The sequence below is a fragment of the Anolis carolinensis genome, unplaced genomic scaffold (assembly GCF_035594765.1).
Source record: "Anolis carolinensis isolate JA03-04 unplaced genomic scaffold, rAnoCar3.1.pri scaffold_7, whole genome shotgun sequence".
In the NCBI taxonomy this organism is placed as follows: Eukaryota; Metazoa; Chordata; class Lepidosauria; order Squamata; family Dactyloidae; genus Anolis; species Anolis carolinensis.
In genome coordinates this window covers 17,595,458-17,607,584 of record NW_026943818.1, presented here as the reverse complement: position 1 = coordinate 17,607,584, position 12,127 = coordinate 17,595,458, and the positions used below count along the sequence as shown (strand labels likewise).

At 33.5% G+C, this 12,127-nt stretch overlaps 1 protein-coding gene across 2 annotated transcripts in view; it reads left to right on the top strand.

Moving 5' to 3' along the window:
• tbx2 (T-box transcription factor 2) overlaps window positions 1-12,127 on the top strand; it is a 33,735-nt gene that overhangs the window by 17,369 nt on the left and 4,239 nt on the right. For both annotated transcript variants that reach the window (XM_062959518.1, XM_062959517.1), the window contains exons 3-5: window positions 7,008-7,154; window positions 8,251-8,327; window positions 9,435-9,613. In XM_062959518.1, the coding sequence (XP_062815588.1) occupies window positions 7,008-7,154; window positions 8,251-8,327; window positions 9,435-9,613 (403 nt within the window). The remainder of the gene's footprint in view (window positions 1-7,007; window positions 7,155-8,250; window positions 8,328-9,434; window positions 9,614-12,127) is intronic.

Sequence of the window (12,127 nt, the reverse complement as noted above, 5' to 3'; positions counted from 1 at the left end):
GATAATCCAGAACGTTGGATAAGTGAGACTCTACTGTACTTTATTTTACATACCAACATATGGCCAGGCACATCTAGTAATACATAAATTAGTAATATTTTAATAACAGGATTGGTTCTCTGTTCCTTTCAGCTGAATTTGGAAGGGGATAACTTTGGAGTAAATGTTGGCCTAAAATTGTTAATATTATTAACATTCATATTCGGGAAGCAATCCCCGAAGGGAACAGAGAAACAATGTTCGTAATTATGATTCATTGTTATTAATAATTAATTATTATTAATACGTTGTTATTATTTTTGTAGTTAATAATATTTTGCACCATCTCAAAATTTTAGTTTTTGAGATGCAGAACATATGTTGTCTCCCACTCTTGTCCAATGTAAGGTTTGGATCTACATATATATACATATACAAGCTGTGCCCAGCCACCTGTTGCTGTGGCTTATGGGAATCCTTTCTTGCATTGAATAGTCATGCAGCTTCAAAGCCTAGCCGCTTTCTACATATGGGCATGGTGTTTTCTTTCTTGGAAAGCCATTAGTTTTGTGGCCAAATTTGGTGTGATTTGGCCCAGTGGTTTTGTTGTTAACTCCGTCCTATTTACGCACATGACATTTTTATATATATAGACAGTATGAATCTACACGGACCCTTCACTTGGTTCCATGCACTGGCATCCTGGGATTTCTAGTTTTGGGAAAAGAAGGTGGAAAAGGCTTTATAAAACTACAAATTGCTTTTACTCCACCTTTCTTTGGACTAAATGTGGTAGAAATAGGGTAGAAATGTTGAGATATACCACCGCTCCTTTGCTCTCTGTGAACCTATTATTACTATTTTATTTTCCTAGAAAAAAATACCAGGGACTGAATCCTTTCTTTATTTGTGTATTTATTTTGCCATATTTATTTCCCAAAGAGCTGCGCCCATAAAGGCACACACTTCCATGCCATACTACTCTTGGAAATGTGATTCCTTCCCTTAAAAGGAGTTGTGGGCCGCAGGAGAATTAAATCCCTGACTCTGTCCATGCCAATATATCATTTCCAGTTTCCTAAAATTCAGAGTTTAGGGATATTTGGAGCCTGACATCAGGTTATGGGCCCAGGGCATCCAAAGCGAGCCATTCCCTGCCCTATCCACTAAAATAAAGGATTTATATAATTTATTGACCCCATCCATGCCAGAATAACATTTCCCATCTTTCCAGTTTCCTAAAATTCAGAGTTTAGGGATATTTGGAGATTGACATCAGGTTATGGGCCCAGGGCATCCAAAGCGAGCCATTCCCTGCCCTATCCACTAAAATAAAGGATTTATATAATTTATTGACCCCATCCATGCCAGAATAACATTTCCCATCTTTCCAGTTTCCTAAAATTCAGAGTTTAGGGATATTTGGAGATTGACATCAGGTTATGGGCCCAGGGCATCCAAAGCGAGCCATTCCCTGCCCTATCCACTAAAATAAAGGATTTATATAATTTATTGACCCCATCCATGCCAGAATAACATTTCCCATCTTTCCAGTTTCCTAAAATTCAGAGTTTAGGGATATTTGGAGATTGACATCAGGTTATGGGCCCAGGGCATCCAAAGCGAGCCATTCCCTGCCCTATCCACTAAAATAAAGGATTTATATAATTTATTGACCCCATCCATGCCAGAATAACATTTCCCATCTTTCCAGTTTCCTAAAATTCAGAGTTTAGGGATATTTGGAGATTGACATCAGGTTATGGGCCCAGGGCATCCAAAGCGAGCCATTCCCTGCCCTATCCACTAAAATAAAGGATTTATATAATTTATTGACCCCATCCATGCCAGAATAACATTTCCCATCTTTCCAGTTTCCTAAAATTCAGAGTATAGGGATATTTGGAGATTGACATCAGGTTATGGGCCCAGGGCATCCAAAGCGAGCCCTGCCCGTGTTTGTGTTAGGGAATGAAGACAAATGGAATAGAACAGAGGCTAGCATTTAACAACAACAACAACAACAACAACAACAACAACAACTTGGGGAGTCCTAAATGCCAGGATGATTCTGTGATTCTGAATTCACCTTCAGTCCTGAAGCAAGGCCTGTTTACCTGGGAGGAAAGGCTCCTCCAACCCCATAGAAATAAGCTCAAATCAAAGTAAACCTCACCTTGAGTTTCCCTAAACTGGAAGCTAGCTATCCATTGGACCTCCTAATAATAATAATAATAATAATAATAATAATAATAATAATAATAATAATAATAATTGTTATTATTATTGAGGTGCAATGGGTAGCTTCCCTAAACTGGAACAAAATCAAGACTTTGCTCACTTCCGAAATCCAGCCAAATCATGGATTTCAGAGATGGGCAAAGTCTTAAGTTTGTTCTAGTTTAGGGAAGCTAGCTATCCATGGGACCCCCTAAATAAATATATATATATATAGATAGAGTTATAATAATGCATCACACAGTCCTAGACACTTGGGAAGTGTTCGACTTGTGATTGTGTGATACAAAATCCAGCATATCTATCTTGTTTGCTGTGTCATAATAAAATAATAATAATAATAATAATAATAATAATAATAATAATAATAATAATAATACATCACACCGTCCTAGACACTTGGGAAGTGTTTAACTTGTGATTGTGTGATACAAAATCCAGCATATCTATCTTGTTTGCTGTGTCATAATAAAATAATAATAATAATAATAATAATAATAATAATAATAATAATACATCACACCGTCCTAGACACTTGGGAAGTGTTTAACTTGTGATTGTGTGATACAAAATCCAGCATATCTATCTTGTTTGCTGTGTCATAATAAAATAATAATAATAATAATAATAATAATAATAATAATAATAATAATAATAATAATACATCACACAGTCCTAGACACTTGGGAAGTGTTTGACTTGTGATTTTGTGATACGAAATCCAGCATATCTATCTTGTTTGCTGTGTCATACAATAATAATAATAATAATAATAATAATAATAATAATAATAATTAGTGTGGTTAATGGGTAGCTTCTGAAGTTGGCAAAGTCTTAATTTTGTTCCACTTTAGGGAGGCTACCCATTAACCCCCTAATAATAATAATAATAATAATAATAATAATAATAATAATACATCATCACACAGTCCTAGACACTTGGGAAGTGTTTGACTTGTGATTGTGTGATACAAAATCCAGCATATCTATCTTGTTTGCTGTGTCATAATAAAATAATAATAATAATAATAATAATAATAATAATAATAATAATAATAATAATTAGTGGGGTTAATGGGTAGCTTCTGAAGTTGGCAAAGTCTTAATTTTGTTCCACTTTAGGGAGGCTACCCATTAACCCCCTAATAATAATAATAATAATAATAATAATAATAATAATAATAATAATAATAATAAGCTTTCCTTGTTTATTAAATTGCTGTAAACAATATGTATATGTATGTGTATGTAAACAATCTATGTGCCGGAAAGGAGGGGGAGAAAAGGAGGGGATTATTTCCATAAATCTCTGGGTCATTGCCTGGCGATGAATGACCCCTCTTTAAACTCAATTTAAGAGGTTACTCCAAGGGGGGCAAATTTTTTAAAAAGGGGGAGAAATGGGAGCAAATAGGCTTTGCAAATCCCTTTGGCAGGTGGATCTTGAAGGCAGTTTGTAGAATTGTTTACTCCCCCAAAGTCGGGTTGACCCGGTCTTAAAACTCCTTCAGTGCCTCTAAAGCGAATCAATAAAACCCGAATGAAAAATCATAACGAATAATGAGCCCTCTTGGGATAATTTTGGGATAAAATTGGGACTATATGGTTTGTTTCCCTGGGAATTAGAATGAATTCCAATTAGAATAGGGGCGGGTTCAGTGTATGAATACAATCTGCTTTGGAACTTAATAGTATAAATATAGTATTGATAACATAATATAGTATAATCTATATATATAAAAGAGTGATGGCATCACGGCAGCGGACAAAACAACAAAAGTAAACACCCCACAACCTTGAAAATTGACATCACAACCCCTCATCCATGCCTCTAGGTTGATACAACAAAAAGAAAAGAAAAATAAAGTCCTAATTAGAGGGAGAGGAATAATTGCTTTTATCCATCTATATATATAAAAGAGTGATGGCATCATGGCAGCGGACAAAACAACAAAAGTAAACACCCCACAACCTCGAAAATTGACAGCACAACCCCTCATCCATGCCTCTAGGTTGATACAACAAAAAGAAAAGAAAAATAAAGTCCTAATTAGAGGGAGAGGAATAATTGTTTTTATCCAATTGCTGCCAGTTAGAAGGCTAAGCTCCACTCACTTGGTCTCCTAGCAACCCACTCAGCCCAGGGGACCCTTTACCTTAACTACCACCAATTCTTCAGTACTTTATTTCCCATACCACCATATTTCGCCACAGCAACGCGTGGCCGGGCACAGCTAGTATAATATAATATAGTAATACTATATTATATAATATATATTATATATATTATATAATATGATCTAATATATATTATATTAGATATATATATATATATATTATATTATATATTATGTATGTGTATATATATATATATATATATATACACACACACAGTAGAGTCTCACTTATCCAACGTTCTGGATTATCCAACGCATTTTTGTAGCCAATGTTTTCAATACATCGTGATATTTTGGTGCTAAATTCGTACATACAGTAATTACAACATAACATTACTGCATTTTGAACTACTTTTTCTGTCACATTTGTTGTATAAAATGATGTTTTGGTGCTTAATTTGTAAAATCATAACCTAATTTGATGTTTAATAGGTTTCTCCTTTATCTCTCCTTATTATCCAACATATTCGCTTATCCAACGTTCTGCCGGGCCCGTTTATGTTGGATAAGTGAGACTCTACTGTATATATATATAATATAGTATTTGGATATTAATAGTATTATTAAATAATAATAATAACTTTATTTCGGTGTATGAATGCAATCTGCTTTGGATCTTAATAGTATTAATACAGTATTAATATAATATAATAATATTATATTATATTAATACTATATTCTATTATACATATTATATATATATATATATATATATATATATATATATATATATATATATAGTATTTGGATAGTAATAGTATTATTAAATAATAATAATAACTTTATGAATGCAATCTGCTTTGGATCTTAATAGTATTAATATAGTATTAATATAATATAATTATATTATATTATATTAATACTATATTATATTATACATACATACATATATATATATATAGTATTTGGATATTAATAGTATTATTAAATAATAATAATAATAACAACTTTATTTTGGTGTATGAATGCAATCTGCTTTGGATCTTAATAATATTAATATAGTATTAATATAATATAATAATATTATATTATATTATATTATATTATATTATATCAATACTATATTATATTATATTATATTATATTATATATATAATATAATATAGTATTTGGATTTTAATAGTATTATTAAATAATAATAATAATAACTTTATTTCGGTGTATGAATGCAATCTGCTTTGGATCTTAATAGTATTTATATTATATTATATATATTATATATAATATAATATAATATAGTATTTGGATATTAATAGTATTATTAAATAATAATAATAATAATAATAACTTTATTTCGGTGTATGAATGCAATCTGCTTTGGATCTTAACAGTATTTATATTATATTATATATATTATATTATATATAATATAGTATTTGGATATTAATAGTATTATTAAATAATAATAATAATAATAATAATAACTTTATTTCGGTGTATGAATGCAATCTGCTTTGGATCTTAATAGTATTAATATTACATTAATACTATATTATATTATATATATCTATTATATTATATTATATATATAATATAGTATTTGGATATTAATAGTATTATTAAATAATAATAATTTTATTTCAGTGTATGAATGCAATCTGCTTTGGATCTTAATAGTATTCATATTATATTAATACTATATTATATTATATATATAATATAATATAGTATTTGGATTTTAATAGTATTATTAAATAATAATAATAATAACTATTTCGGTGTATGAATGCAATCTGCTTTGGATCTTAATAGTATTCATATTATATTAATACTATCTTATATTATATATATAATATAGTATTTGGATTTTAATAGTATTATTAAATAATAATAATAATAACTATTTCGGTGTATGAATGCAATCTGCTTTGGATCTTAATAGTATTAATATTACATTAATACTATATTATATTATATATATAATATAATATAGTATTTGGATTTTAATAGTATTATTAAATAATAATAATAATAACTATTTCGGTGTATGAATGCAATCTGCTTTGGATCTTAATAGTATTAATATTACATTAATACTATATTATATTATATATATAATATAATATAGTATTTGGATTTTAATAGTATTATTAAATAATAATAATAATAACTATTTCGGTGTATGAATGCAATCTGCTTTGGATCTTAATAGTATTAATATTACATTAATACTATATTATATTATATATATAATATAATATAGTATTTGGATTTTAATAGTATTATTAAATAATAATAATAATAACTATTTCGGTGTATGAATGCAATCTGCTTTGGATCTTAATAGTATTCATATTAATACTATACCATGGTTTCTTATAATAATAATAATAATAATAATAATAATAATAATAATAATAATAATAACTTTATTTCAGTGTATGAATGCAATCTGCTTTGGATCTTAATAGTATTAATATCATTGGTGGAGTTCAGGATGCTCTTTGATTGTAGGTGAACTATAAGTCCCAGAAGCCCCAACTCCCAAATGTCAAGGTCTATTTCCTCCAAGTTCCACTATTATTCACATTTGGGCATATTGAGTCTGGGACTCTAACAAGACTGAAAATGACATATACAATTTATTCCCTTTTTCTCTCTTTTTGTGCCCAGACCATCCTGAACTCCATGCACAAGTACCAGCCCCGGTTCCACATCGTGAGGGCCAACGACATCCTCAAGTTACCGTACAGCACTTTCCGAACATACGTGTTCCCAGAGACCGACTTCATTGCGGTCACGGCTTACCAGAACGACAAGGTGGGTGTGCAATACCGTATGTACATATATATAGACAGACACAGAGGCAATTTAACATTTTCCCAGCTTCCAGCTTCATGAGGTTATGCTTGATTCCAGCCACAAGGGGGAGCTGCCGCTTCATCTTCCATTTGTGACACCGAGTCCTTGATGGAGTACTTCCTCATTCTTTTCCGCTGCTGCTGGAAGTTTTCATGGTGTCGTAAATTAGTTAAATTAGCCTCCCCACATAAAGTGGTGCCTAAAGTTTCTACTCAACAGATGCAAGCTGCTTAGGTCTACAGCAAATTAGGCTATTAAATGGAGTAGTTCCTCATCATCATCATTATTATTATTATTATTATTATTATTAATATATTATATTACCACTGCATTCACCTTGACTGGCTTGTGCCAGAGTCTTTGCAGTTCCATCTTTAAATCCTCGTATCATGTCATTATTATTATTATTATTATTATTATTATTACTATTATATTATATCATCACTGGGACCACCTTGACTGGCTTGTGCCAGAGTCTTTGCAGTTTGATCTTTAAATCTTTGTATCATGTCAGCATTATTATTATTATTATTATTATTATTATTATTAATATATTATATCACCACTGGGACCACCTTGACTGGCTTGTGCCAGAGTCTTTGCAGTTTGATCTTTAAATCTTCGTATCATGTCAGCATTATTATTATTATTATTATTATTATTATTATTATTATTATTATTATTTGATATCGCACATATTTCCTGACTGTTGAGTTGAAGGAGAGTCTATTATTATTATTATTATTATTATTATTATTATTATTATTATATGTCTTTTAATAGTCTTTTTCTTTTGTCTATGTACTATTTTGACTGTTGTACCCTATCGTGAATAATGACAAGCGGCGGGTAACAACTTACATTTATTATTATTACATTATTATAATTATTATAATTATTATTATTATTATAAGAAACCATGGTGGCGCAATGGACTGCACATACTGCACTTGCAGTATGTTCTCAAGTCGCTTCTGACACAATAAAAAATATTATTATTATTATTATTATTAACCATTAATCATATATGTGTCTTTGTGTATTTTTTGGACAGATCACCCAGCTGAAAATAGACAACAACCCCTTTGCAAAGGGATTTCGCGATACCGGGAATGGAAGACGAGAAAAAAGGTAATAATAATAATAATAATAATAATCATAATAATCATAATCATAATAATAAAGACATAAGGAAAAATATTGGAAATAAGGTTTAAAAAAACCTTATGTTTCACAGGTATTGTATGCGCATAACCTGAGGATAATTAGATTTAATTTTCCGGGCTCTGGGCATGTTCCAGTAGCATTTTCTTCTGACATTTCTCCCATATCTATGGGAAGCATCCTCAGAGGTTGTGAGGCCTGTTGGAAAGCTAAGCGAGGGAGTGATATAGCTTTCCAACAGACCTCACAACCTCTGAGGATGCCTGCCATAGATGTGGGAGAAACGTCAGGAGAGAATGCTTCCAGAACATGGCCAGAGCCCAGAAAATGCAGAACAACTTAGTGATTCCTTTGACAACACATTGTATTATTTCTGCAGCGTAAATCTCCAGATTTTAGTCCAAACCCCAAAGGAAGGATCTTTGCAAGTTATGGATAGATAGATCCAGAACTTTTTAAAGTTCGGACTAAAACCCAAAACAGGCAAAAATGTTTTTAAGTGACTCGTGCGGATTATAATCTTAACCTTGGACCAGATTTTAGTCCGAACCCGAAAGGAAGGATTTTTATAAATTATGGATAGATAGATCCAGACCCTTTTTAAAGTTCAGACTAAAACCCAAAACAGACACAATGTTTTTAAGTGACTTGTTCAGATTATAATCTTTGCCTTGAACCAGATTTTAGTCCGAACCCGAAAGGTAGGATTTTTACAAGTTATGGATAGATAGATCCAGAACTTTTTAAAAGTTCAGACTAAAACCCAAAACAGGCGCAAATGTTTTTAACTGACTCGTGCGGATTATAATCTTCGCCCAGGCTTTCATGGCCAGGATCACAGGGTTGTTGTATGTTCCAGAAGCATTCTCTCCTGATGTTTCGCCCACACCTATGGCAGATATATATCTTTCCCAAGCTCTGAGGATGCCTGCCGTAGATGTGGGCGAAACGTCAGGAGAGAATGCTTCTAGGACAAGGCCATACAACAACCCAGTCAAGGGAAGAGGGAAGAATGAAGGGAGAACTCTGCACATGCTCCAGTGACCCACTCTGTTGGTTTCTCCCACCAAACAGGAAACAGCTGACTCTCCCATCTCTGCGCATGTACGAAGACCAGTGCAAACCCGACCGAGACGGGGCCGAGTCGGACGCGTCCTCGTGTGAACCCAACACGGGCCGGGACTCGCTCCACTCGCCTTTGGGGACCACAACGTCCAGTCCCGTCCGGCCTCATCATCATCGCAACAGCAGAGGTGAGAACAAGAAAGCAACGGTGACACTCTCTCGGCCACTTCGGACTTTGGAGTAAATCAAATGTCTGGATAAGGGAGACTTGATCAATACATATAAAATGTCAGGTTTTGTCCGCCTTTCCGAGTCCACTTTTGGGACTTTGAAGTCGTCCATCCCTGGACGTTGTCGTTTTGCAAGAGACCCATCAAGAAGTTGAAGGACGAGCCTTGTTCTCTGCCGCCCTCTCCTGTTTGGTTGAGATTTATTTTCACAAGCCTTTGACTATCAACCTAAAGCAATAATTCAATTGTAGATTGTGTTGTTGAACACTTTCATGACCGGAATCACTGGGTTGCTGTGAGTTTTCTGGGCTGTCTGGCCATGTCCCAGAAGCATTCTCCCCTGACGTTTCTCCCACATCTATGGCAGGCATCCTCAGAGGTTGTGAGTCTGTTGGAAACTATATGAGCTATATATATACTATACACACACACACACACACACATATATATACTGTATATACTTGAGTATAAGCCTAGTTTTTCAGCCCTTTTTCAGGGCTGAAAAAGCTCCCCTCGGCTTATACTCGAATGAGGCTCCTGGCCGACTTCTTATCTTATTAAAGTCTTATTATTATCTTAAATTACAGTTTTATATAAATATTCAAAAGCATTTAGCCTCAAATAATGCAATTTTGTTAATATCTATTTTATTTTTGCTGCATTTCCCACCCTCGTCTTATACTCGAGTCAATAAGTTTTCCCAGTTTTTGTGGTAAAATTAGGTTCCTCGGCTTACATTCAGGTCGGCTTATACTCGAGTATATACGGCATATATATATATATATATATATATATATATATATATATATATAAAGCTGTGCCCGGCCACGCATTGCTGGGATTTTCTTCGTGGCATTCAAAGTGGCGTAGAGAGGGTTCCCCTAGGTATGAAGCAGCCAGGCTTTGAAGATGCGAGGCTATTCAATGGTATTCAAGTTGGGTAACAATGGATTCCCCTAGGTATGAAGCAGCCAGGCTTTGAAGATGCGAGGCTATTCAATGGTATTCAAGTTGGGTAACAATGGATCCCCCTAGGTATGAAGCAGCCAGACTTTGAAGATGCGAGGCTATTCAATGGTATTCAAGTTGGCCAACAATGGAGTCCCATAGGTATGAAGCAGCCAGGCTTTGAAGCTGCGAGGCTATTCAACGGTATTCAAGTTGCCCTACAATGAAGTCCCCTAGGTATGAATTCAAGTAGGAAGCAGCCAGGCTTTGAAGCTGCAAGGCTACTCAATGCTAAAAAAGCTGGCCAATAATATTCACACTTGCCTCAAACAGACAAGAGTTCTTTCTCCCACCCTGGACATTATTCCACAGATATCATTCACACACACACACACACACACACACACACACACACACATATATATATATATATATATATATATATATATATATATATATAAATGTAACTAGCTGTGCCCGGCCACGCGTTGCTGTGGCAAAGTGGTGGTGGTATTGGTTAAAAATTGTTGTGTAATTTTTATTTGACGTTATTTGCATTTTTTAATTAATTTTATTGTAAGTTATCTTTTTATTTATTATATTTTATTATATTCTTGTATTATTTTTAGTTATTTTCTGTTATTATGGTATTTTATTGTATTAATTTTTTAGTGTTTTTAATTATTTTTTAGTGTTTTTTATTATTTTTTATTGGGTTGCTAGGAGACCAAGTTGGAGGAGCTTAGCCTTCTAACTGGCAGCAATTGGATAAAAGCAATTATTCCTCTCTCTCTAATTAGGACTTTATTTTTCTTTTCTTTTTGTTGTATCAACCTAGAGGCGTGGATGATGGGTTGTGTTGTCAAATTTCGAGGTTGGGGGGCCTGTAGTTTTGTTGTTTTGTGGGTCGCCGTGATGCCATCACTCTTTTATATATAGACTAGCTGTGCCCGGCCATGCGTTGCTGTGGCAAAGTCTGGTGGTATGGGAAATAAAATACTCTGAGGAATTGGTGGTAGTTAAGGTTTTCCCCTGATATTAAGTCCATTATAAATGTGTGGAAGGGCCTTGAGTCTACACTGCCATATAATCCAGTTCAAATCTGATAATCTGTATTTTATAGGCAGTGTGGAAGAGGCCTGATTGAAGTAGCCCTGGGCTGAGTGGGTTGCTAGGAGACCAAGTGGGCGGAGCTTAGCCTTCTAACTGGCAGCAATTGGATTAAAACAATTATTCCTCTCCCTCTAATTAGGACTTTATTTTTCTTTTCTTTTTGTTGTATCAACCTAGAGGCGTGGATGATGGGTTGTGTTGTCAAATTTCGAGGTTGGGGGGCCTGTAGTTTTGTTGTTTTGTCCGCTGCCCTGATGCCATCACTCTTTTATATATATAGATAGATAGATGTACATAATTAGGACTGAGTTAACAACAAAACCACTGGGCCAAATCACACCAAATTTGACCACAGTACTCATCGCTTTCCAAGGAGTGACCTTGCAGCTTCAAAGCCTGGCTGCTTCCTAC